The sequence below is a fragment of the Rhipicephalus microplus genome, chromosome 4 (genome assembly GCF_043290135.1).
Source record: "Rhipicephalus microplus isolate Deutch F79 chromosome 4, USDA_Rmic, whole genome shotgun sequence".
Taxonomy (NCBI): domain Eukaryota; kingdom Metazoa; phylum Arthropoda; class Arachnida; order Ixodida; family Ixodidae; genus Rhipicephalus; species Rhipicephalus microplus.
In genome coordinates this window covers 42078610-42106240 of record NC_134703.1, presented here as the reverse complement: position 1 = coordinate 42106240, position 27631 = coordinate 42078610, and the positions used below count along the sequence as shown (strand labels likewise).

General features: G+C 47.6%; 1 protein-coding gene across 4 annotated transcripts in view; it reads right to left on the bottom strand.

Annotated features, from left to right (window-relative positions):
• The window catches only part of LOC119171917 (uncharacterized), a 54009-nt gene that overhangs the window by 7166 nt on the left and 19212 nt on the right, over positions 1-27631 (bottom strand). For all 4 annotated transcript variants that reach the window (XR_012894881.1, XM_037422805.2, XM_037422804.2 and 1 more), the window contains exons 7-10: positions 22108-22888; positions 7773-7886; positions 7577-7708; positions 5355-5477 (exon numbers count right to left, since the gene is read on the bottom strand). Coding sequence is in view for 3 of the 4 variants with exons in the window: in XM_037422805.2 (XP_037278702.2) it covers positions 5355-5477; positions 7577-7708; positions 7773-7886; positions 22108-22888 (1150 nt within the window). In the remaining variant the exon portion in view is untranslated. The remainder of the gene's footprint in view (positions 1-5354; positions 5478-7576; positions 7709-7772; positions 7887-22107; positions 22889-27631) is intronic.

The following is a 27631-nucleotide window of genomic DNA, read 5'->3' as shown; positions in this document are numbered from 1 at the left end:
AACGAAAAATTCAAGCTGCCAAATGGCCATCCACATATACCAAAGCCCCCCATGCCCCTTCCAATTTATGGTATGCTTCACTGCACAGTGGTGTACCGCTGCAACAAAGCTAACTTTTGAAATTCCCCACTGCGTAGGAGCAGCTGTAGCTTTTGAAGACGATAGTCTTTCTTGGGGACCTTCGACGCAAAAATTTTGGTCTGTCTGTACATTTGTCGGTCCACTCTTACCGGCATCCGGTACTTGAAACGGCCGATTCCATCCGCAGCGACCACCAATGTTTCCCAAGGTTGAGCGTTCATGCTTGTGCAATTCTCAATTAAAAAGCAATTATTGTGCATGTCTGGGGCACCATAACAACACGCATATATTCTGCATATGCATCTCTAACTAGAAAACGCATACATAAGTAATTTTAAGGACCGTAGCGCTTACCATGCAACGCTTGCACGGAATGGGGAGTGTTTCCAATGCTTTGCTAAGACGAGATAGTGGTGGCACCTACCCGTCGCCTCGCGTTCTTCACCTTATTACCTCTGAGACAAGTGCGCACGGCCACGCGCTTTGTTTTCCAAAAGAAACTTCCAGATGGCGCTCATGTCTCACGTGTGACGTGACTTGACGCGCCCGTTCCCTTCCGCTGCACGCTCGAGGCACTCTAACGCAGCGCCTCCGGAATACAATTCACCAATTTTCTTGTACAGAACATCAAAGAAATGTTTTGTTCACTCTCTCCACACGCAAGATTATCGTCTTTCGAAGACATTTGCAGATTACATGCCGATACAAGGCCAATTTTTTGCCATTTTGGACATCAAATTTGAATGAATCGTAGAGTCTTCGAAGAGCTTTAGTATTCCCAACTTGCCATGTTGTCGTACATTGGCTCAATGTGGCTTGTGGCGGTTCTGTGAAAGCGTCCAAACTTTTAAGCATGTCTGAAAATGGACAGCATTGTCATTACCATAACTGATGATGTCTCTGGCATATCCCATTCGATGTTATAGTTTTCTACAGCAGCTTGCCATCCCTCTATTTAGATTTTTTTGTGGAACCCATTTATAGGAATCGTTGGTTGTAACAATAAAATTTTTTGTGACACTTGAGTATCGTTATAAGTGGGTTCGACAACATGCGTACCAATGTGTGTCCGAAGCGCAGGTGTGATGAGAGCTCCAATTGAATGCCGCGAAGTGCCAAGACAGTCATTACATGCATATGTGTAAGTGATTATAGGTATCACAATCATTTAGCTACACATGCAAGCAAAAACTTGTCGTCACACAAAGTTCCCGCTAAAGCAGTGGCAATAATGAATTTTTTTGCAGCAGCTCACAGTGCAATGTTTAGCCACACAGCACAAGTACTGAAACACTAAACACCAGACGCACATGTTCAACATGCCCAGCACTTCATGTCACAAGAACAAGCTGAGTGCAACATAGAGCTAGAGTATGAGGCAGCCATGTAGTCAGTAGGTGCAGGCGATTAAACAGCAAAGCTTGCGGGATAACAGCGTACGTTACGACATTCAGTGATTTGTCGATGCAAGCCTGAACACCCTCATACGCTCTGTAATGAGTAACAAATAAGATAATACCAGCAGAACTGCAGGGCTCGCAACCCTGACTCAGTAAGAATGACCACGATATTGATAAGGGAGACAAACTTGGTAATCACTATGTCTAGTAGAAAAAGCACCACATTCAAAGCAGTCCCTTTTTTTGGAGGAGCAGAGCAAGGTGCTTTTTGCATTCATCTGTAGAGCCGCGCAACTTTCACGCACAAGAACACACCAGCTTGCGTCATGAGGGGCAAAGACCATGTACGATTCACTGCCACAAGTAAAGCATTTCACAATTATGGGAACAGAGATATACAGTTTCCACAGCAACTATGTTTTAATGCTTTTAGAGCTAGCATAGCAACGCTGAATGGCATATAAAAAAAAAAGATTTAGTATAATGCTGAAAACAAGAAAACTACGGCCATATACCTATGTGTCAAACACAGCCAACATACACTATTTGTCACCTCATTATTTCGGACTCTAAGGGACCTCTAAACTTTGTTTGAATTATCAAAGTTTGAACTATTAAAGTTCTCAGATAGATAACTCTGGGTGGGGTGACAACACATATTGTGATTAGGCATTGATTTTATCCCATTTAAAAACTTTAAAGTGTTTTTAAGCCCTAACTGCATGCAGTGAACAGAAATCAGGGGTGTAAAGTAAAAAGTTTATTGGCCATTTACTGCTGATCAGGCTTTTTCTAGAAATCGCGAATTTCCAACTGCTTCATTGCTATAGGTATGCGCCATCAGCATGAAGCTCTCTATACCAGTTGAGAAGCATCACGGTTTACCATGCGTGTGCTTTGTTTCGAACATTTGTTTTCTTGCAAAGCCTACTTCTTTGAAGGCCTCAGGTGCTTATTTTTCATTTTTAGACTGCTAGGATTATATAAGCACACAAATTTTTAAACAGTAGTGGGAAAGCAACTGATATTTTCTGGTATAGACCCGCAAAAAGTATGAATCAACTGAATGGTAGAACTTGAATTAAGAAATTAAATAAATTGAAAGAATAGAGGGCCAACCGAAAAATTGAATTTTATTTGAATTAACAAAAGCTTGATTTATCAGAGTTTGAATTATCCTGAGTCTACTGTACAGCATTCGTGCTCATTGGTTCTGTTTTTACATCCTTCAGCTCAATTTATCGTTTTCTTACCCTAAAAAATGTAGTCAACATGTGCATTAAAATACAGCACATTACCGCAGTTTCGGTTTTCCTGAAAAAAAAAAAGAGAATAAAAAAGAGAAAAAAAAGCTAAGGAGCAGCTGTAGAGCCGTTGAGAGCGGCAGTTTAGAAAAAAAAACATTCTGGTTTTGATTTTCTTTATTTGTGGGGTTTAACGTTCCAAAACCACCATATGATTATGAGAGACGCTGTAGTGGAGGGCTCCGGAAATTTCGACAACCTAGGGTTCTTTTACGTGCATGCAAATCTGAACACACGGGCCTACAACATTTCCACCCTTAACAGAAATGCAGCCGCCGCAGCCGGGATTCGATCCCGCGACCTGCGGGTCAGCAGCCGAGTACCTTAGCCACTAGACCACCGCGGTGGGGCAACCATATTCTGGTGCAAATATGTTTGTTAGTACTGTAGAGAATAAAATACATTTTGAACTATGGCGAATTCCATTTGCACCCTTTCACACAGTATGTAGTCCCCAAATTTTCCCATATTTTCATTTTATTTCCTGTTTCGGCTGGTCGAGCTTGGAAAAATGATGTAAAACTGACAATGTTGAGTTGGCGGATCATTTTTTACGTAGCATAGCTTTAGTTTTATTTCGTGGAAAATGAGCTCAGGTGTTCTTACATTAGAAATGCTCAACATCTCAGAAAATTTGCAACAACGAGCATGATCAACTGAGTGGGAAAAAAAAAAATGAAGCTCCAACAGACACCACAACTCATAATTATTTCTCACAGCTTTGCACATACAGAAACACCTTGTTATCTTTATGCGTAACCGCATAATGTGCAACCTGCCATCGCGACCATCAAGGTAGACAGCCGACAGCACTCCCGGCACGGCTGGAAGTTCGAAACCCTGCCAGCGGTGCACACTGGCAGGTACGGTGCCAAGTCAGGCCCCTCTTTGTCATTTGTACAACCACTGTTATTAGTTCCAATGTTATTACTTGCTTTGTATTTTTATTAGTTATTAGTTATTAGTTGCTGTGTAGTTGCTTTGCTTTGTAGTTGCTTTGTATTGTGGCAGAAGTATCACCCACTAGCATTCTTTCCTATGTACCCCCCTTACTCTATGCTCCGTAATAGAGCCTGTAAGGTATTTTTTAAATAAATAAATAAATAAATAAATAAAAGTCCTCTGAAATCGATAGTACCCTGAATCGTGACCACATCGAGAACAATGCCCTTAGGGTACCTTTTTCCACAGCAGCTTCACCTTTTTAGAGCAGTGTCAAATAACAGAAGGTTGCTCTAGAAATTTTTATTCCATACACGCAAACATGAATTTTGTGGCCTCCCAGCAAAATTACCAGCACTGGGCATGAATATTGTGCTAGCTTCTCCGTGTGCAGTTTCCTTTGTGTTGCTTTATAGCAGTTGAACCCCTTTATTAGAGACATGCACAGGACAGCGATTCTCGTTTCTTATAAGCAAAGTACCATGTATACATTTTCTTATCAACACTTATTTTAAGGGGACAGACTGGTCTTAGACATTTTTCCCTTACTTCTTCAGTGATCTTGATCAAACTGCACAGGGTTATGCAGTTTTTTCTGCTGATTTCAATTATTTAATTAGTTTTCCTGTAACTTATCTTGTTCCTAAGACCACTTAAGTTCACCCCCTATTCTTTAAGGCCACCATAGAAAAAAAGTGCTAAATTAAATGTGCTATTTAAGACATGCAAACATAGACTAACGACTATAGAGTGAAAGTATGCAAAATATTTTTGTCTTTAGACCTTTGTTGGTTATTTTACAGCAAAATTAACTACCCATTCTCAAAAGCAGTTGGAATTGTGTTACAAATTTGTTTAGTAATTAAAAAGGCCTGCACTCTGAATTCTGTTTCCATCCTTGCATTCTACACACATACAGGTTTCCACTGCAAAAAGAATTATTGTTGTACCTGCCCTAGCTGCAGAGATATTGAGGCCTCAAAATTGAACAGCCATATATTTACTTTTTTGAGAAAAAAAAAAAAACTGAAAACACACAGTTTCTTCAAGAAGCACTAATCATGGTTGCATGTTTTGCAATCCTTTAAAAGGCGCTCATAAATTGGTAGTAGAGCTTTAGACACAGGTGCTGGCAAATTATAAAGAAGCTCCAAAGTCGGTTCCCCATTTTTTGCAGGTTCTGCATGTTAACAGCACCAAGAATCTGGACAGTTAGAATGACATTACAAAAAAATTACTACTTCCTGGTGTGTGAAAATTTGCCGAGAGATAGAAAAATACTTGCAAAAACAAAATATGTCAATTTTAGGAAATGAATTTTTTTGTCACTTTTTGGTCCCAAAGACCAGTCTGCCCCCTTAATGTTGGTGCAATGGTGTCTCTTATACCCATTTGTCTCTGGCATGAGTGTCTCTTACAAAGGGGTTCCACTCTTATGAAATTGCAGTAGCTCACCTAACTCACCACATTCGCTCTGTGGGCACTTCAGTGGAACAAGAAGGCGCAAAAGGAAGGTCCTGCACTCCTGCTCGAACTTTTGAGCTAACTGCTGACACTAAGACTCTATAATGTGGAAAGGCCAACAAAAGTGTGATGAAAGAAGAAAAACGTCGCAGTAACTACTTACTTGTTCAGACGTGTGCAACTTGTTGACCGTATTGGTGGCTGGGGGCTGCTGGGGCTGCTGTTGCGCGGGTTTCTGATGCTGGCGACACCCAGCGTCGTCAGAACTTTGTTTGGCACCCTGTACCTGTGCAGAGATGGAGACATTAGAAAGTGGCTTGGAGCTAACTGCTGTGCCTCAGTGGCTGCAGCATATTTGTACGAAGCCTGAGATAACGAGTCCAAATATCTACTAAAGGCCTCATTATAGTGAGGTGCAGTACAAAAATGTCGAGGTTGTCTAGAGCAGCCAGCCAAATGGGCAACTGATCTGCATGTGCTTTTACTTTTAAATGTGAATGCATTTCTTAGTCGGGCTATCAGGCATCCCGCGTTGCCAGCGCTGGCAGGTGTTATCTTCCCTCTCACACCCTCTCTCCCAAGTAACAGTTCCGCGTGCACGCTTACCCTCTCCCCTAGCTACCAGAGCATGTGAAGCGAGAGTGTAGGAAAGGGTAGGTGCAGTGCTTCGCCACTACTTCTCTCATCATTCACTCTTTCTCCTCCCTACGACCCTTTTTACCGTCTGCTCGCCCTCACTCTCAACCGTTCACTGGCTGGGAGTCTTTCAAGAGCATCCGGAAATGTGTGTTCGAGACGTTGCTGTGAAATGCCGAGCCGATAACAGTGTTTGTTTTGTTCCCTTCACAGTACAGTCGAACTCCACCACAACGAAACTGACGGGGCGCAGGAAAAAAATTCATTGAAGCAAAAATTCCATTGTAGTGAAATTGAAAAGAAAAATGTAGCTGATCTGAACTAGAAAAACAAAAGAACATTTATTCAAAAAATGTCCACAGCTTTCTATTCTTTCCGAACAGTGTCATGACGTGATTCTCACCCATGCATAGCGTGGCCATGCTGAAAAGCCTGCTGCAACAACGCCTACAACAGCTTTCATGAACGAACCAAAAAGCTGCATTAACGTGTTAACACCAGCAGCTGCCCGCCGCCAAGCCCGCCGGTGAACCACGCTAATGGCTGCACGGTGTAAGAAAAAAAAAAAAAACATTATTCTTCTAATGCTGGGTTCTCCCGTGCCAAACGTTGTTATAGACAATACGCAGTGCATTCGCATTTCCTCACGATTCCCTTTGGGGAGGTGGGGGCCTTTTTTTTTTTGCATTAAAGCAAGCACATTTAATGGCCCACCCCTTCATGACTATGGCTTAAGCACAAGTAAAAGTATCACCGTGTTACACTTCTACGTCCCGAAGATGCAAATAAAGAGCGTAAATATGCTTTATCGATTGTATTGCTATGTACTCCTTTTTTATTATTAGTTTTTATTTTTTCAATTTCTGTTGTTTTAACTTGACTGCTTTTTTAAGTTGGAACTGTTGCAAAAATCAACAATTATAAAATGAATATACTCAATTCAGTAGCCCTCAGCCTTACGTTGGCACCTGGTATGTTTACCATTTCACTCGAAACCATACACCTCGATAATAGTTCAAATAAATGCCACTTTCGTAGTTGTGGCGCTGCAGTACTCTGTGGCCGATACTATTATGCTTTGACTGTATTCATTTGCAACATTATGGCGACACAGCGTTTCCTGTGTAACACCAGCTTTTAAGGAACAAAGAGCTTTGCAACTCCCTCATGGCTCAGTGGCTCTAACATAAACAAGGTGACTTTGTGAATGGCAAGGCCACCTAGTGTAAACACCCCATGAAATGAGTGATGACATTTTTAAATGTGCTAAATCACAAAACAAGCTCCAGGACATGAAAGGTGACTTAATCCTTCGGAAATACCTTCGGACACAGTTTCACTTTCACAAGACATGGCCTTTATTTAACATTCAGAGCACAGAATTGACTGCTTTCCCTGTACTGTGAACATAGCGAGCTTGTCAACGTGCAAGAAAGGCCATTGCCTCTGCATTTGATGGCCGAACCAAGCAAAACTTCGAGAAAATGAAACAACCGCTGCAAGTGATTGTCCGTCAATACTGCCCGAGAAAAATCTCCTCGTCAGATGACAATGGATGAGCGTGCGATAAGATCACTCCGTCACACTACTACTTAGAGCACGATGCCCGGAGATCGTCTTGTGCTTGGTATCGGAAGCATGCAAAACTTTATCGAGGGTGTTGTTCGATCATATTGCAGCTTATTACAGCACTGATGGCCTGCAAATCTCTTCACAAGACGCCACACACAGCCCCAATGAACGGCTTACCAGTTCAGTGTGTGGCTGCTTTCTGCCAGCATTAGCAGCTGCTGGAGGAGGTGGTTGATGCGGATGGTGCTGCGCATTTTTATGGTGCAGACGATGACCCGCATCGCCTGAAGCCTGCTCTCCAACGTGGATCTGCGCACATGATCCACAGCTCTAGTAAGGCAGCTGTTGACGACTATGTGAGAGGCTTGCTCACCTGTTCATTGGAGTGCTGCTGCCTCTTGTCATCGAAATGTGCAGCTGGCATCTGTTGGTGATCGTGTTGCAAATTTTTCTGCTGCAAGCCAGCACTGTGGCCAGCACCACGGACCTGCAGAGCACGAACAAATCGCTTGGAATCAGCAATGCAGACTGAACGGACACAAGCTGATAATGTATGGAGAACTGCCCTACCAAGTACAATGAAGGGCAAGACAAGATCACAACAAGCATGTGAAGAACAATGGAACCTTTAAAATGACAACTAGAATAAATCATACAGTATTACATGCCAATAACATTTAAAATGATAATGAGACACACTTTAACATGATGCTGACAGCAAAACCTAGATATAGGTGTCTATTTTTACTTATTTTAATAAAAATATTGCACAAAGGGCCTAAAGAACAGTACCAAAATGTATACTATACCGTAAAAGTGTGAATAAATATTTAATTTTTTTATAGCTGTTATCAATAAACTCCTGTTTGATAATAACGATCATTTAAAAAAAAAAGGAGTCTGCCAACCATGAGCAAAAGGACCCAAACACCGTAATTTTCATTGCCATTGCTGGTGCCGTTTTAATGCCAGCCTAGGGCCGTGAGGCAGCCACATTTTCAGTCTTCATTCTTCTTCATTGGCCTTCGAGCTGCTTTATTTCTACTTTCGTGTAAAAATGATAGAGACTGACAACAGTTCACCGTAATAGCAATCAAGAATAACAGCTTTAGGGACTGAGGTTAGGTCTTCTATAATCATGCATGTGGCGGCGTGCGAAAACACAAGGAACCTGTTCAGGCCAACGGCAGGAGTAGAACTTCTAACCGCAGAGCATGCCACACGAGGAACAAAAGCGCAGGGGCGTACACATACACCTGAGTGCGCCATAATTAATAGGCGGCCAATGATGATGATGACCGCTAGAGGGCTCTCCCCCTTTGATAAAAAGGGAAGTGGTGCACTGGTCCCAAAGAAACAGTCTTAGCGGTCAGGCGATCGGGTGGAGCCTGCATGTCAGTGGTGGCAAAGAAGTTTAAAGCACATATTTCGGGCGCTGTCGCTGGATAGGTGGGTTTAACTCTGTCGATCACCACGACCTCTTTACGTCCATTGAGCTTGATGGTGACTGTTTTTTCTGTCCGACTGAGCACCTTGAATGGGCCTTCGTAGAGAGGCGTAAGGGAGGGCCGGATACCTTTATGCCGGACGAAAACGTGGCTAGCTGTGGCCAAGTACTTGCTGACAAAGACGTCAGTCGACAATGCATCACGACTAGGGCAAGGACGCAGGCAGGGAAAGAGGAAACAGAGCTGTTCCACGTAACTGTCTGGATCGGGTGTGGTGACAGCACCTGGCATGAAAAATTCCCCAGGTATACCCAGCGTCGTACCATAGACCAACTCCGCAGCTGTGCAGCCGAAGTCTTCCTTGAAAGATGAACGTACGCCAAGCAGTACGAGAGAAAGATGTTCAGCCCATAATGAACGAGCCTGGCGATCCATCAAGGCGGCTTTAAGATGAGGATAAAGGCGTTCAACCATTCCATTTGCCGATGGGTGGTGAGTGGTAGTATGAATATGGCGGACTCCAAGCAGGCATGTTAGTTCACGAGAGATCGCATTCAAACTGTTGGCCGCGATCGGTGGCAACAACACTGGGGCATCCAAAGCGCGAGATTTAGCCACTGACTAATGCTGAAGCCACGGTAATGCCGTTATCTTGGCGAGAGGAGAAGCTTCAGGCCAGTGGGTATATCTGTTTACACAAGTGAAGATGTAGCGAGCACCTCGAGACGGTGGAAATGGGCCAACGATGTCAATGTGAGCGTGATCAAACCGTGCATGAGTGGGCAAAATGACTGAATTCGCGATTTCGTGTGTCGGGTCCTCTTGGAGCCATTGGAGCCACAGTAGAGACATCCATGCGCCCAGCGCTGTACGCCAGAGTTCACACTCGGCCACACAAAGCAGGTCGTAATGAGACGCCGAGTAGCACAAACTCCGGGGTAACAGGTGCCATGCAGCTCATTGAATATGTTACAGCGAAGTTGGAGAGGAACAATTGGTCGAGCTCGACCCCGTGACACGTCGCAATTTATGGTGCCCGATGAAAATGGACGGGGAACGTCAGTCAGCGCCAGTGATGTTGTGGATGAGCAAATGTCCCGAAGTTCGACATCTGTTAGTTCCACCACGGCAATTTCTTCGTAGTCAAGTGTGGCCGCTGATATGGCATCGATACAAGAGAGCATCTGCGGACTCGTTGACTGGGCCTTCAATGTATCGAATGTCTATGGCGAATTAGGAGATAAAGTTGAGGTGTCATATTTCTCGTGCGGTATAAGTGTCATGATTACCGTGAAAAGCAGATGTCAAAGGCTTGTGGTCTGTGAGGACGTGAAAGTTCAAGCCCTCAAGTAGATGTCGGAAATGTCGAATGCCTAAGTATACCATTAACAGCTCACGACCAAACATGCTGTAGCGCGTTTCTGCAGGTTTTAGTTTCTGCAAGAAAAACCAGAGTGGATACCAGGAGTTGCATTGCAACTGTTGTAACACCACGCCGACAGCCACACTAGATGCATCGGTGATAAGACGCATTGGTGCAACATACAGAGAATGCACAAGCAGCGTGGCGTCTGCCAATGCGTTTTTGGCAGCTTGGAAGGACGATTCGGCGTTAGGCGTCCATGTCAGGGGGGATGACGGAGTTTTGGTGGTCTTGAGTAGGTCGACGAGCGGTATGATTATGTGGGCGATGTTGGAGAGAAACCGGTGGTAGAAGTTGAGCAGCCCAAGGAACTCGTGGTACTTTCAGATAGATGTCGGGCGAGGGAAGTCGCGTAAGGCTTTAACTTTTTTATCCAATGGTCTGATGCCTTCCCTAGTCACATGATGCTCGAGGAACTCGATGTCTTCGACACCAAAGATACATTTTGTGGGGTTGATGAGAAGGCCATGTTCTTGGAGCCGAGAAAATAGGAGACGCAAATGGTTGTAATACTGTTCGGGAGAAACGCTAGCTACCAGGAGGTCGTAAAGATAGGCAAATACGAAGGGTAATCCACGGATTACTTTGTTGACAAATTTCTGGAACGTCTGAGCAGCGTTTCTCAACACGAACGGCATGCGAACTGTGGGAGAGCACGTGCCCCCAGCCTCCCTTTCCCTTTTATGGCAGCGGGACAGCCTAGTTGCGAGGACATAACTGTCCCTTGGAGAGTCAATAAAGCCTCTTGCCAGGGGATGAAACACCCCTGCGGCCAGCTCTCGCGATTCCCCCTTTTCCGGCCCGCAGAACGGGTTTCCCCTTCCTCAGCGAGAAAAGGTATTATTCTCGTCAGAGAGAGGGAAACTGGCTGCAGTATAAAGTTGGGCATGTTGGTAAGACATATTTAATCGACGTAGCGCGTCTTAAAACATACGACAGGGGAAGGGAAACAGGGAAAACATAGGACAGGGGACATTTGCTCCCTTCTGTCCCTTCCCCTGTCCTATGTTTTAAAACGTGCTACGTCGATTAAGGGAAATTGGGTCAGTGAACAAAATTAGCGCGCGGACGGCCGCACACTTCTCTGACACCGGCCTTGGAAGAAGGAAGTCGAACCCACGAACCCCCCTGAGAGCCGAGGACGACGACCAAGGAGTAAGCATCTACCCTTGTTTTCTGTCGTATCTCCTCGTGACATTTACGCGTTATTGCTAACGTATAGCAATAAAGTTTTGTTGTTGACCTAGCCTGTTGACTTATTCGTCCGAACCGTGTAGCTGCAATAAGACGAGCTACGAATAAGAAACTCTAATTGCGCACGGTACGACTGTGTGCGGCTGGAACATTAGCTAGGCTTCTGCGTGAGCTGTACATAGGACGGACCCGCTACATCTGGCGCCCAACCAATGAATTTGGCAACGTGACTAGTTTTGTGGATGCGAGCAACTACCGACGCTTCTCCACCCGTAGGACAACAGGCATGTCGTAATTCCAAGATTTGTCAATGTTGTCTGATGCAACGTCGCAGAGTGTCGATCCTTTGGCTAACGCGGGGGCACTGTTACGACTTTCCGACAGCGTAGATTGTAGTCGTTTGACGCAGGACGGTCAGGAGGGTGCAGAGGCCGCGTTGGCGCAGATTAGGCCTACGACTAAAAGCGCCACGCCAGGCGCTTGGACACCTCGCGACGCAAACAGAGAGGCGCCGCCATAAGTTGCTTCGACACACGCCGCAACTGTAGGAGAGTCGGCGGGCAACGATTTGCCCTCGAGCGAGGTATTCTTACAGAATGCGCTGTCAGTTATGCAAAGCCAAGCAAGCGCCCTGCAGAACGCAGCACAGGCCCTCGTGCAGACTGTGTGATCACGTGTCAAGGTAGACGACGAACCCAGCATCTGAACGAATCCTTGCTGGAGTAAGTACGGGCGATGGACGAACTGTATGGTCTCGGTAACCTTCACACCAACAACGCAAAAAAAGTCTCGCACGTTGCGCATCAAGCACACCCGACTTTTGTACCGCACTTCAGGGGATGCAAGTTCGCAGACCTAGAAGAGCTCACCACCGAACGAAGCGCATACAAGGGGACATCCTCGTTCCACAATCGTATCGCCTACCTCTGCCCGTAGCGCGGTCATTCGAACCTCACTGTGCGAGGAGTGGTGGCGGGATAGCCTCAGAAGTGTTTAGGGGTAATGCACCAGCATCGTTCGCTAATGAGCATGTACCACGTGGTCGGGAGCCGTCAGACCGCACTTTAGGCCCCTACGCTTATCCACTTCGTACGGCCCACGTTGCCCCCGCGCGTGACATTCCACGACAGGAGCGCGCGGTCGACATGTGACGTAACGAGCAGCGCAACCCTGAGCGAGGTCCCCCTGATCGAGGGGACTTACGATTGAGCCGGCATGGTTTCCGCGATCTTTGCTATCGGCGAAGTGCGCCGGGGCACATTGCCCCCGAATGCGACTGCACACCGGGTCAGGAGCAAACGCGCGGTTCGGGAAATGGGCTGTGCCATCGGTGATCCACATCAGACCCCGCACGGCAATCAGTAATCCCACTGATGTGTTTGGATCATTTGCACCCTCAGTCTGTCGTACAAGCGATGCCGTAGACTCGCCCGCACCGCTAATCGAGTTAACGGTAGCTCGAAAGAAGTTCATAGCACTTTTGTATACTGGGGCAAGCACTTCTTCATTCGGTCACGATGTGTTGCACCATCTCTGCGAGAACAATATTCCCTTGAGACAAAACAACAACATTTTCCGCCTTGCTACGGGCACAGCACAATCGAGCGGCATGGCTAGGCTAGTGATCCACTGAGATAGACGAGTGAGACGACAACGTTTCTTGCATCTTCCTGGGCGGTCAATGTCTCTAATCCTGCGTCGAGGCTTCCTCACCAAGTCGGATGCTGTCATTGACATTACAAACGGCGGTTACCGAGCATGACGGAGACGTGCTAGAGCTTTTCTCGAAGGCCCCCGCATTGACAAAAGCATGCTAATCGCAGTGTATGCGGGGAGGAAAGCTCACCGAGAAAGCGAGTAGCCACCCCACTGGAACAATGTGCTGCACTGCAGAGAAGGGCATTGCACCCGCTTTTGGTAGAGGCATAGAACCTGCCAGAAGAGGAACGAGCGCAGCTGTCGTTGTCGTTGTACGAGTACAACGTGGTGTTTGCTGACCGCCCCGGCCGCACTACGTTGCTCAAATATAGAATTGACACGGGTGATGCATGACCTTGGAAATGCAATCCCTGAATGATCTGCTTGGCTAAGCGGAAAGCATTTGACGCCGCCTTGGCCGAACTAATCGACACAGGCGTAGCTGAGATGTCAAACAGCCCATGGGGTTTCTCGGTAGTTCTAGTTCCAAAGAAAGATGATACATATCACCTTTGTGTAGACTACCACAGGCTGAATGAGGTTACGAAGAAGGACGCATAGCCTTTTCCCTCCATTTCATCGTTAGTATCCAACCTAGGCGGAGCGAAATACTTCACTACGCTCGATGCTAGCCGTGGATATTTTTAGCTCGAGATGAACGAGCGGGATAAAGAAAAATCGGCTTTCACATGCCATAGAGGACTTTTCCGACTCTGGAGAATGTCTGTCGGGTTGGTGGGAGCTTCCGCTACACATCAGAGGCTAATGGACCGAGTTCTGGGAGGTGCAAAGTGATAGCACACACTCGCATATTTAGATGACAGTGGTTTACTCGAAAACGTTCGAGGAGTACTTGCGCCACTTGAGAGACGTTCTAGAAAGGCTTAGGTCTGCGGGCAACACTCTGAACCTGAACAAAGCTCAGACAGTGGCAACCCGAATAAAATTATTGGGATTCACTCTTGATGAGGGTCGCATTTTGCTGGATAAGGGTAAGCTTGAAGCGATAGTCGGCTATCTATCGCCGAACAATATCGGTGAGCTGAGGTGCTTTCTGGGGATGGTGAACTTTTATTGCCAGTTCACTCCAGACTGCGCGTTAGTGCAGGTGCCTTTGACGAAGCTCTTGAGGAATGGCGAGCCTCAGGCTTAGAGCCAAGAGCAGGAGGCCACACTGCGTCGCCTCACGAAGTTGCTGGCCAACATGGCCGAGCTACAGCTACCCGATTTGAACGGGGAGCTTGTGATTCACACAGACGCAAGCGACCTGGTCTTAGGAGCAATTCTGCTTCAGGAGCATGGAGGTTCCCTTCGACCGATTGCGTTTGCGAGCCGTACGTTAATGCCGGCCGAGAGGAACCACTCGGTAACCGAAAAAGAGTGTCTTGCAATAGTTTTCGTTCACCGTAAGTTTGACTTCTACGTTGACGGAGTTGCGTTTGTGATCGAGACTGACCACATGGCTCTCACGTGATTGAGGCGTTTGAATGAACCAAGTGGCCGCCTGGCGCATTGGGCATTGCTGCTGCTGCGTTACACGACTTCACTGTTCGCTATCGCAAGGATAAGAACAATGCCGTGGCCGACACACCATCGCATGCTCCAGTCCAACACGAGACAAGTCACGCGGCTAACTCGGAACGAACTGAGGGCGAGACACTCGCGCTGACGGAAACAGCGGAGCAAGCGTTAGTTCAAGGCAAAAGCGAGAACCACGTAGAGGCTGTCATTAGCGCAGGGATTGTGTTCAGCAGAAGAGAACTGTTAAAAGCTCAGAAGTAAGATCCATTTTGTTCGTTGGGCTCCGGGAGTCGGGTAATAGTGAAGCCACCACACACATGGGGGCAATTGGTATTGCTGTCGGTGCGGAGCGCTCGGCAACAGCTGGTAATGCTCTGAGCGCACTGGATTCATATCTGCTGGATTCTGATGACATCCTGCTGAAGTAAATCCCATTTGACGATAACACAAGTGAGTCATTTAAAGTTGTGATACCGCGCACAATGAGAGGAGCACTTCACTACTTTCATGACTCGTGCATTGCCGGGCGTGCGAGCGGCTCTAAGACTTAAGCTAAGTTGTGTCGCCTCGCTACCTGGCCAAGCATTAAGCTGAATGTAATTCGCTACGCCCGTTCATGTCGAGTGTGCCAAAGCGTCAAGTCACAAGGCAAACGTCCACCTGGCCTCATGCAGCCGATTAACAGTCAGACTTCCTGGCGAATCGTGGCATGTGAGGCAATGGGCCCGTACCCCACAACTCCTAGCAGAAACAAGTTCTTGCTGGTGATCACGGATCACTTCACTTCATGGGTGGAACTTTTCCCCCTTAGGAATTTGACGGCTCGAGTGATCTTAGAGAAGTTGAGGGATGATTTCACCAGGTTCGGGTTTCCTGAGCAGTTCATGACAGACAACGTCTCTTATTTCACTGCGAAGGCGTTTGTTGACACGTGTGCCGCATTGGGCATTAAGCACAAGGGAACGACCACCTACCATGCTCAGTCGAACCCCACGGAGCGAGTCAATCGCAACACCAAGCACATGCTTGCGTTCTCTGAAAGACAAAGGGACCAGGATACCTACCCTCCAGAGATTGGTTTTGCATTACGATCAACCGTGAACCGATCGACTGGGCATGCACCTTCTTCTCTGAACCTGGGGAGAGAATCCAATGGAGACCGTACTTGCGGATCGCAGTGGAGTGCCAGTGGCGACATCAGCAAGCGCTGAATACGCAATGCAGCTGCGCGAGAAGCTAGCGGAAGCTTTACATAAAGCTCGGTATATTCTCAGCACTAATAGGGCACAGAAGAAGGCACAGTACGACCGCACGCATCGGAACGTACACTACAAAGTCGGCAATCTGGTGCTGCGGCGCCATCACATTCTCAGCGATGCTAGCAAACAGTTTGCTGCCTTGCTAGCACGGAAACGGTCCGGGCCGTACCAAGTGGGAGAGAAATTTTCCTTGCTCATTTATCGGCTCGCGAACATGAAAGGCAAACCGAGCGGCGGACCGGTGCATGTATGTGACGTGAAACGCTACGTGTCACGGGAAGAGCACGAGGCTACAATCAGTCCACCTTCGAGGCCGCAGGCGGCGGGTGAGATCGCTCGACATCTAGTGAAGAACCCAGAAACGCGTTACTTCTGCGTAACAGGTGGAGACGACTCTCCATGACAGGCTGCGTTTGATATGTTCGACACGAGACGCAAGGGTTCGCACGCAACACATGTGCGATTGTTAACCTGTCCTTTCTGTGTCGACTTTAACCGAGCAGATGGAGAGTCGAAAGGGAAAGAGGTGCCGCCGAAACAGCTCGGAGAGGAAACCACTCCTCTCGCCGGATTCCCCCCAATATCATCCATCTAGTCATCATGGCCCCACCTAAGCAAGCAACGCCACTTCCGACCTACTCCATTGCCCTCCTCATCGGGCGTCTACACAATAGGCGCCTGGGTGACCAGCTGCCAGCCCAGCCGGGAGCACAAGCTGTATCAGAGCCGCTGTCACTAGGACGAGCCTACCTAGCCGAGCCATGGTTGTCCGGATACCCTTATGGCCTCTGCTACCTTGAGGCCATGGCGCGGCACGCTGAAGACGACTCTCGAGCCTGCCAGACCGGGGGAACCGTGAACCGTTACTGCAGCCCAGACTATGCTGGAGAGGGCGACTGGGGGCCAGTGATGAAGAAGACCGATCTCAGACTGGCCACCCCCATTCGCCACCAACGACCTGAGTGGCGGGGCTCAACGGGGCGCTGCCCGGACCAGAGTTCTACCAGCACCAAATCCATGGTGGCAGTAAGGGCAGAGAAACCGACAGCAGTGGCAATAACGGCGGTGGAGGTGACAGCGGTGGCAATGACTGGCCATGTTGCAAGTGGGCACGGCATCAGTGATGGTGGCTACTTTGAATGCAGCGGGGACAAGTGGGGGCACCTGCAGCACCTGCAACAAAGGGCCAACCGCAGGAGGGCACGGATTGGGACCCACTGTCCTAGCCTTCGTCGATGATGAACAACAAAATACTCTCAGCCATTTCAATCTCTGTCCTTTGGGGGCCTTCTTAAGGGGGGGGATGTGGATTAGCATGTGCGCCCAGCCTCCCTTTCCCTTTTACGGCAACGCGACAGCCTAGTTGCGGGGAAATGACTGTCCTTTGGAAAGTCAATAAAGCCTCTTGCGAGGAGATGGAACACCCCTGCGGCCAGCACTCACGTTTCCCCCTTTCCTGCTTAGTTGCGGGGGAATGACTGTCCTTTGGAAAGTCCATAAAGCCTCTTGCGAGGGGATGGAACACCCCTGCGGCCAGCACTCGCGATTCCCCCTTTCCCGGCGTGTGGAACGGGTTTCCCTTCCCTCAGCGAGAAAAGGTATTATTCTCGTCAGGGTGAGGAAACCTGGGTCAGTGAACAAAACTAGTGTACGGATGGCCGCACGCCTCTCTGACAACGGCCTTGGAAGAAGGAGGTCGAACCAGCAACCCCCCCTGCGAGCAGAGGAGGACAACGACCAAGGAGTAAGCGTCTACCGTTGTTTTCTTTAGTATCTCCTCACGACATTTACGCGCTATTGCTAACATATAGCAATAAAGTGTGTTGCTGACCTAGCCTGTTGCCTTATTCGCCCAAACCCATGTAGGTGCAATGAGACGAGCTACAGATAGGGGACATTAATCCTGCACGGTACAACTGTGTGCGGCTGGAACATTAGCTAGGCTTCTGCGTGAGCCGTACACAGGACGGACTCCCTACAGAACGTACTTGAAAAGCCCGAATGGTGTCACAAATGCAGTCCTGGGAATGTCTGCTGGCTCAACCAGAATCTGGTGATAGGCCATTACCAAGTCTATCTTGCTGAATATCACCACTTCTGCGAGGTTGGCAGAGAAGTCGTGAATGGGAGGGAGGGGATAGCGATCAGAGACAGTGCGCGCGTTGAGAGCCCGGTAGTCGCCGCACGGGCGCCAATCCCCTGGGTCATGCTTTGGTACAATGTGCATAGCTGACGACCAACTGCTCGACAAAGGACGGATGATGCCCAGTTGCAGCATGTGGTCAAATTCTATTTTTGCAATGGCAAGGCGACCCCTAGCAAGGAGTCTGGGTCCGCGAAATAGCGGAGGGCCAGTAGTGACTACATGATGCATGACATTGTGGCGGACTGGCAGCTCATGGTTGGAAGGTTTCGTGATGGCTGGAAAGTCTGACAGAATTAAGGCGAACACAGATGATATCTGTGGCAATTTCCCAGTGGTAGTTGTTAGAGGTGCGAGAGTGCCCTGTATGGACGTACTAGTCGTTCTGTCGATGAGTCAACATGATCGAAGGTCAACACGGGGCGAAATGGGTCAGAAAATCAGCACCCAATATGGCCATGCGTATGTCTGCAACAATGAATACATATCGGAAGGTGCGTCGGAGACCCAAATCGATGGTAAGAGAGCGCTAACCATATGTGTTGATGAGAAAGTTGTTGGCTGCTTAAAGGGGTGCAGTTTTTGGAGAGCATTGCCGGTCTAGTTGTGCCGCAGGAATGACACTGACCTCTGCACCTGTTTCCACGAGAAATCAATGTCCGGCAATCCTGTCAGTCACATAGAACAGGAGACTTGTCGTATGGCAAGAGTCACAGGCCGCCATTAGTGGCTCTGCGGTATGTTTCCCTGCCAGTTACAAGGAGGTCGGCATTGATGCGCACTGGCACCGAAGGTGCTGTGATACCAGCAGTATATGGGTTGACGAAGACCTGAACGGGAGTGAGATCTCGGAGAAGATCTGGGACGGCAATCGCAGTCTCGTCGACGAGGCGGAACGGTGACTGTAGTGCATTAACCGTCTCAGCAAGGCATTCAATTAATTGCTCGAGGCGAGACTGCAGTTTTAGAGTTGTGACAGCGGAAGGGTAGATGTCGTTGCCACAGTACCTCTTGCCGAATAGTCAGTGACACGATTGGCCAGCTCCGCCAGCTTGTTAAAGGGCAGGTCGTTTGGTACGGTAGCCAAGGCAATAACCACGTGCTGCGGCAGGCGCTGAGAGAACAGCTCTCGCAGCAGCGAGCTGTTTGCGCCAAACTGACAGTCACTGAGAAACCACAGCATGCAGCGCAGAAGTTCTGACGATTGCCGGTCATCGAGCTCCTCCTTGTTGAGAAGCTGCTGAAGACGCTTGCTGAGAAGCACAGACTTGCGATGAAGCACCGTTGCCTTAAACGGTCATAAGAATCTGTTCCGGAGGACGCGCCCACAAGGTCATAGAACTCTGCAACCGCGTCCGTTGAGAGAGCGGAGACAGCGTGCAGATACTTCACTTGCTGCGAAGTAATGCGCCGAAGGGCGAATATGGCCTCGATGTGCGTAAACCAGGCTGCAGTATTCTGTGGCCAAAACAACTGCAGCCTTCGGCGAATATGGCCTCGATGTGCATAAACCAGGCTGCAGTATTCTGTGGCCAAAACGACTGCAGCCGAATCTGCACCGTGGCGATGCCTTCCGTGCCGTTCGTCGGTCTGTCGTTCGTAGTCTTGTCCATGCCGCAGTGCTCGCCTTGCCGTACTCACGTCCGGGTCACCACATTAAAGGGACCGAGGTTAGGTCCTCTATAACCATGCATGTGCCGGTGAGCGAAAACACAAGAAACCTGTTCAGGCTGACGGCAGGAGCAGAACTTTATTCTTTCCTAACCGCGGAGCACGCCGCACGAGGAACAAAAACACAGGGGTGTGCACATGCACCTGAGTGTGCCATAATTAATAGGCGGCCGATTATGATGATGACGGCCGTTAGAAGAGCTATATAGTTCACCGAGGCATGTGGAAATCTTGCAGCATACAGCAAGTTCAGCGTTTCTGAGGAAAGCATTTGCTACTACTGGACGCAGCAGGTTAACAACATGACACAGAGCAATTGAAAGAAAACATCACTCTGTGTCAAACCACTGCCTATCCAGACTTGACGGGGGAGCTCCACTCATGATCTTTACCTGTGAGTGCATACAAATGAAAGGGCCTACGAAAGAGCATGCCTTTTGAGAGGACGTATCAAAGGCCTTCTATCACGGTTGCAATGTGTTCTAAATAGGCATGCGCATATATTCGAATGCTTCAAATATTTGAACGAATAGTTGAGTATTCAAATTCGCTTTGATTCGAATATAAAATACCGAATATGTTCGAAGTATTTGCAATGAACGAATAGGTGTATATTCTTCCGCATGTCACTCCCTGTAAAAATGGTTTCACTGCAATGTAGGAGTACGAAACAGTGAAAGCACCTATATAAAAAAAATTCGCTTTGCTGTGAAGCCCCCCTTCAAATTTAAAAAGGCCCTGCAACACCTGCATAACATGGTCAAAAAACGCTGCCAATCGGTAGTCGACGCTATCGAGAACACGTGAGGCAAATATTGTTGCACAGCTCGTAGCCTGCAATTCACAATAAAATTTCAAAGCTAAAAATTGCTTTCTTTCGTCGGCAAATGACACCACAGGCCGAGAAATCACTTGTCACAGCCAAGAAGGAATATACGGCTCAGGTCGCAGGTATTGGCCGATTTGAGTATGAAGTGCTCGTCGTTACTGGGGCCACCGCTTGTCCATGAGTATGTGCCCGATCGCACTGAAAAGCCACGCATTCGAAGACAAAAAAAAATGAGGCGCTTAAAGTCACGAAGTGCGTGTAAAGTATTTTATTTCGCCGTGCCATTCTTCCCTGCTTACCTTCCAGCTATTTCGTCGGGGCAAGAAGAGAATACAATTGCAGCGTGCGAGAAATTTAGTGGAACTCCGCTTGTACTGGACTGATTCTAGAAACTTTGCGGCGGTAAATTTGCGAGGCAACAAGCATGTTTACTAGCTCCATGGCTACTTGAAAAAGTGTTGCAGGGCCCCTTTAAAGGAACATGTTACCCTCAAATCAATTCATTTTATTAAGCTTGTTATGACAACTTATATGCTCCAAGTGTAATAAATTTTAAGACGTCAAGTATCTTACAGGTTATCACTCGCATCCTACCGAAACTACTACTCAAGGTTGTTTCGACTTCCTTCGAGCGAAAAAAAAAAATTGCATTTGCATAGAGCCTTTTCTTCATTTCAGGATAGTTAGGTCATAATAAATATTCCCTTTTTTTTTATATGTCATACATACCATTCAAATTCAATTCAAAATAATTCGATCGAAATCACGATTTGCTTCGAATTCACTTCGAACCAAAAATTCACTATTCACACAAGCCTAGTTTCAAATGTAAAGTCTCAGCCCTTTCTCTTCCCGAGTGGGAGACTGGATGGTTGAGGGAAGTAAATAAAAGGCGTTTCCACACAGCTTATCCTTCGTTTTTCAGTGAGAGCACCCTTTGATGGGCGGCGGTCTTATATTCAGGCTCAACCTACATTATAGTTCTGGCAGTGCTCAATAAATTTGTGAGATAAATTGAAGCTACAAAACTAGACTGTCGAGCAAAAAGAAAGTCCACTGGCTGTGTGCACTACCCAAACCACACCAGATACAACATGTAGTATTACAACATAAACTCAAACTTTGTCATAACAACAAAGTTGTATGTTGCAGAAAAATAAGTTCACAAAAAAATTTATTATAAAGGATTATTCCTAAGACTATTTATTGGAAGAGTATTTTTCATTTACTTCATTATAACCAATACAGTTGAACCCCTTTATAAGGAACACTGATATAAGAGATAAATGGGTGTAAGAGACACTAGTGCGCCTACGCTAAAATACGGGTTGGCAAGAAAATGCATAAGAGGTACCCTGCCTATAAGAGACTTCTCATATCGAAGACAGGAATTGCTGCTCGCAGCATGTCTCTCATAAAGGGGTTTAGCCGTACTTCATAACATCCGGCTTCGTTTAATCGAAGTTTGAGTATAGCTCTATTCCTGCCCTTTTACAAAATAAATGGGACCAAGAGAACTCACCGGCCTTGGTGTTCGTACTGGCGGGGTAAGGCATTGGAAGGTTGAGGCAGCAACAGCACTGAGCAGACCCCCCTCAAGTGGGGCCACATGAGAAGGGCCTATGGAAGGAGGCAGGCCCATGGGTGAGGTCGTGGATGAGGTCATGGGAGATTTCAAGGGTGGATTCATGGGTGGATTTAAGGGAGGAGGAGGGGGCATGGGTGACAGAGGTGACTGTGCAGCTGGTGGAGGAAAGTGGGGTGACCAAAGTGGGGGTGGCAGCAACAGGGGTGACCCTTCGAGAGATGGAGCCACAGAACGCATCGTGGCACACGTGCGTTGAAGCTCCACCATGCTTTGCGCCAGAAGGGGCATGTAGCGGCTGCACAGAGACAGCCACTGGTCGAACGACACGGCAGGCTCTGCACTAGTAGATGACGGAGGGGAAGGAAGTGGCTGGTGAGGAGGAGGAGGAGGAGGCAAAAGTGGAGGCTTAGGAGGATGAGGTGGAACTTGGTGCAGTGAAGGAGGAGAAAGCTTGGCTCCGGAGGTGAGGGGACCGGCATCTATGCTGCCCACGATGGTGAAGCCATTGCGGCGGTTTGGGGGCCCTGCCAGATGTGGCGGGGGTGAAGCCTGCGGGCAACTCTCGGCAGTTCCTCCCCCTCTTCCGGGGCCTCCCCAACCTCGGCGGCCAGAACGTGATGCCCCACGCCTGTGATTGCCTCCTCCTCCTATTCTTCTTTGTGTCTCCTGCCGAGACTGCTCCAGGACAATGCGTAGCTGCTCCTCTTCCAATTTGCTGCAGAGCAGTAAAAGGTCTTGAAAGCTGACTACACATGGCGTTTCACAACTAAGACATGCAGGTGTATAGACAACGAAGGAAGGTAACCAAGGCAACCAAAGCACTTGTTTATGACCTGGTGTGCGAGACATAGTACAGTGGACTCCAATAAACGAAACTCGCTTAAGGGGAGATGCGGGTTGAAAAACAGCGATTTTTTTTGAAAAAGTCAATTTCGTGTTTTGTTTTGTACTCCTCCAAGCCTTCTCTTTAATATATTGAAAAATAAAAGCTGAGAATCAACTAGAAGTTATCAACAAATACAATTAAAGCACTCGCGGTAGCTCGCAAAAGTGCGAGATTACCAGATTTTCGCGCGCGCGGCACTTCGCTCTGTCGCATCGCCGCCTCTTGAAATTTCGCGGGCATGTAGGCCTAACCCTCACTTCCAAATGCCCACTTCGGCAGCGTGGCATTCTAGCTGAAAATACAACAAAAAAAATCATTTCCCCACTGCATTCCAGCGTGGCGTGTGGGCCTTTCAAGTCACGTGGCATGATTGGAGCGCCGCCATTGGTTGCGAGCATTCCAGCATGCATCCTCTTTGTTCATTCTTCTGCTTTTGCCGAGACGAGACGGCAGAAACAACCGCCCGAGTTACTTTTTCTCTGCAATAGTGCCGATAGATTACGGCAAAAAACGTGACTTTCGTTCACGCAAGTTTATGACGAGGCACCAGTTCAAAGGAAGGTGCACCAAATGCAAGCGGAGAGCTCCGGCGACGGGAAGTTCGTCTGCTGCTAGGCCTAGCCCCGGCAACAACGAAGCACCCGATTTGGATTCTCTGACCTTTATCCATAGCTTCGATGATTTCGTCAGTGCTTCAGAGAGAAAAATGAAGATGTTCAACGACGAAAGCGAGCATCAAGGTGAGAGCGGCAGCGCATTTATTTGCGAGATGGACTTGATGCAGAACCTCGTCAGCGGCGCAGTATGCCCCAACTGCGGACGGTGCAAGCTGTCTGTTCAAGAGTTGGCAGATAAACGAAAAGGACAGGCATTGCTTTTAGAACTTCATTGCCGAAATGACGCATGTGCTACAACTGTCGTTTCATCAACGTACACGTCAAGCCGCGTGTCTGCATCATGCAGTGAAAGGGAGGATACATCCGCCAGCGGCAGCGCACGGGAAAGCTTCGCCGTGAATGTAAAGTCAGTGGTCGCAGCACGTGCGATCGGCAGACACGATCAGCTTGCGCGGTTTTGCGTGATCCTTGGCATTACAAAACCAGTGCATCATAAGACATTCACAGCCATTGCCAAAAAAGTGCACCCAGCCGCCATGAAAGCCGTTGCTGAAAACCTCGCACGAGCAAGACAGCTGACTGCAGATGACGGCGGATCGTCAAATGTAGCAGTTATGTTCGACGAAACATGGCAAAAAAGCGGCCACAAAAGCCATAATGGTGTGAGTACGGCCATTTCCCTTGCCACGGGGCTGTGTTTAGACTTTGAGGTGCTGTCGAACTATTGCCTCAGCTGCAGCAGGCACAAGGCATGGAGGATAGAAAATAAATTTGGCAAGCATTTAACACACCTGTGTGTGAAAAAAACACAACCTGTTCAGCACACGCAATGGAGACCGAGGCTGCAGTACGTATATGGAAAAGAACAGACTCCTACAGCACACCTTTGCAGTTCACAACGTTCCTTTCTGATGGGGACAGCAAAGCATATACTGCAGTGTCAGAACTGAATCTGTATGAAGGTGTTCCTGTTTAGGCTAAAGGAGGACTGCACTAATCATGTCGCCAAAAGACTTGGAACAGTTCTCCGAAAATTGAAGATGCAAGAGGGCAGAAGCTAAAGGACGCAACAATTCACAAGCTGCAGTGCTATTTTCAAGTCCCAATCACAAGTAACCGAGGCAGTGTTCGCAACATGTATTGTGCTGTCTGGGCATCCTACTTCCACTCTTGCTCGAGAGATGGTGCCAGCAGTCGCAAGTTTTGCCCAGACGGTGACGCGTCTTGGTGCAAGCACAAGCGAGCACAAGCACTGGGTGAGCCAGCACCACCCCACACTCCCATCCTGACTCCTTCCCAAGGCAAGGCAATGCTGCCAGTCTACAAAAGGCTGACAGAAGAAAAGCTGCTTCAGCGTTGCATGAAAGGACAGACACAGAACGCAGCTGAATCGCTCAACAGCAACGTATGGCTGTTGTGCCCAAAAACAAAATTTGTGACAAGAACCGTGGTTGAAACAGAGACGGCAATCGCTGTCCTTTGGTTCAACTGAGGGCACTCTGGGTTTGAAGAGGTGCTTCAGGAACTTGGAGTTCTCCCGTCTAAGGAATTGCTTTCCTTAGGCAAGGATGCCAACAAGAGGCGCATTTCCAGCATGACGGCACAGGTCACAGCTGAAGCAACGGCCCCTCGCAGCAGTGCCGCAAAAAAAATCCCGCCTGGATGAGGCAGCTCGCAGAGGCTGCGAGGGCCCAACGTATGGCGCTGGATCCTTCTAAAACTGAACTGAGAGCCTTGGTAACATTTTATGTGAATTTCGTGCAGATCGGTTGAAGAGTATAGAGTTAAACATGTTTTTCAACTTTCAAACCTGTTTTTCTCAGTTCCTTGTTTTTCGGCATTTTTATAGTTTGTGCACTAAAATTTGTACGATTCATGAAGTCGGAATGCAATGAAACTTGGCATGCTTAATGTTTAACATGTCCTGAATTCAAATAAGCAATTTTCAGAGGTCTCCAAAGCATGATCAGCTAGATATTTTCAAAAGCTTGTTCTTTGAGCATGGTAAAACTGAAACTCGGCATTAGAATTTTTTTCTAGGCCAGCACACATATGTTACACAATGTTTATTTGCTTTATTGAATACTTCAATTCATTAAGAGGAACATTTGCTATTTTTAGAGCTTCCTTGTGCTTACTATTGTTTCCTAAGCTTGAACAAAAATGCATTGTTTTTACAAATGCATTGTCTATAAAAATTAACTAAATGAGCTATCAAGAAAATGAAAGCATATTTGAAAAGAGGAGCTCAAACTCTATAAACTGTCACAAATATTTGTAGAAATTTTTTTTCGAGGAGCATCTCCCCTCAAACGAAAATGCCTCATTAACGGAACTAAACGGGCCCATATGGCTGGATTTCTATGTGTTGCACAGTAAAGTGTACAGATTAATCGAAACAGTGCATATTGGTCACCTACTGTTGAACGGCACTAACTCTAAACACAGCATAGACTTGTTCAGGCCAAAAGTAGTCTCACAACCTCAACACCTCGAGACAAGCCAATTCAGTAACTATTTTAACTTGTGGTAGCTGTGGGAGCCAGGACGGCGAGTCAGTTATGTGTTAGGCTTATTTGTGCGGCTAAGTGCGGTGGATCGCGGTATTATTTCAGCCAGATGGAAAGTCAGCGGCCGCACCATGCACTCTCGCTTGAAAAAAAAAAAAAAAAAAAGCTGCGAATTCTTCAGGAGCTCGATTGAAGCCACCTGCCCAAGATGGAGGTGCCAAAAAAACACATCCCAAAATTGACGCTGTTGCAGATCTGCAAACACAGAGGAAAGATTGAAGGCGCTGTAAAGAATGGGACCTTTAAATCTAAACGGATACAGATGACGCCTTATGAACAACTAGAAAAAGTTCTTTTTCTCTGGTTCAAGCGTGCACGGAATTCCAATATGCCCATAAGCGGACCAATTCTTGAGCAGAAAGCTCGAGAGATCGCCATGCAAATGGGTGTTGAGAACTTCGTCTTAAGCGAGGGATGGCTCCGCCGCTTCAAAACACGCCATGGCCTAGTCTTCAAAGCAATCTCAGGTGAGAGTGCTACAGTCAATGGGGACATTTGCATCGACTGGCAACAGGGGCGGCCTAAGGAAATTTTCATGAGCTTTGAGCCACGAGGCGTCTTTACCGTCGACGAGATGGGTCTTTTTTATAAGGCGCTTCCATCAAGGACTCTCACTTTCAAAGGCGAAGCCTGTAGTTGGAGAAAACGCAGTAAAGATCACATCACCGTGCTGGTGGGTGCAAACACGACAGGAGATGAGAAATTGAAGCTGTTGGTAATTGGGAAATCGAGGCACCCACGTTGTTTCAAAGGCGTTCGACACCTTCCCGTTGCGTACCATGGGAACGGAATAGCGTGGATGACCATAGCCATTTTCGAAAACTGGCTTCAGGGGGAAGGCGAACAATTTACGAGGCAAGGCAGGAAGGTTGTCTTCATCATGAATAATTGCCCAGCCCACGGTCAGGTTCAAATACTCCAAGCCATCACTCTGGAGTTCTTGCCAGCCAATGCAACGGTAGTAATCCAGCTGATAAATCAAGGGGTTATTCAGAACATTAAAGTTCATTACCGCAGACAATTGCTCCATCAAATGCTGCATAGAGCAGGCAGCGGGAAATGCTACAGCATAGATTAATTGGCAGCCATCCACATTTTGGCTTGTGCCTTGGAGCAAGTGAAGGCAACAACAATACACAGATGCTTTCACCATGCTGGCTTTCAAGCGCAAGAAAGCAGTACCTAATGAAGAAGAAAGCCCTGCTGATGCCGACATTGAGACAATATTCAGTCAGGTCGGGCCCTCTGCCCCTTTCACGCTGCAGGGATATGAATCAGTTGATGAAAATGTTCATACCTGTCGAGAGGAGACTGTCGAGGAAATGATTGCTGAAGTGTAAGATGAGGATCAACCTTCCAGCGATGAATGTGATGACAATATTGCC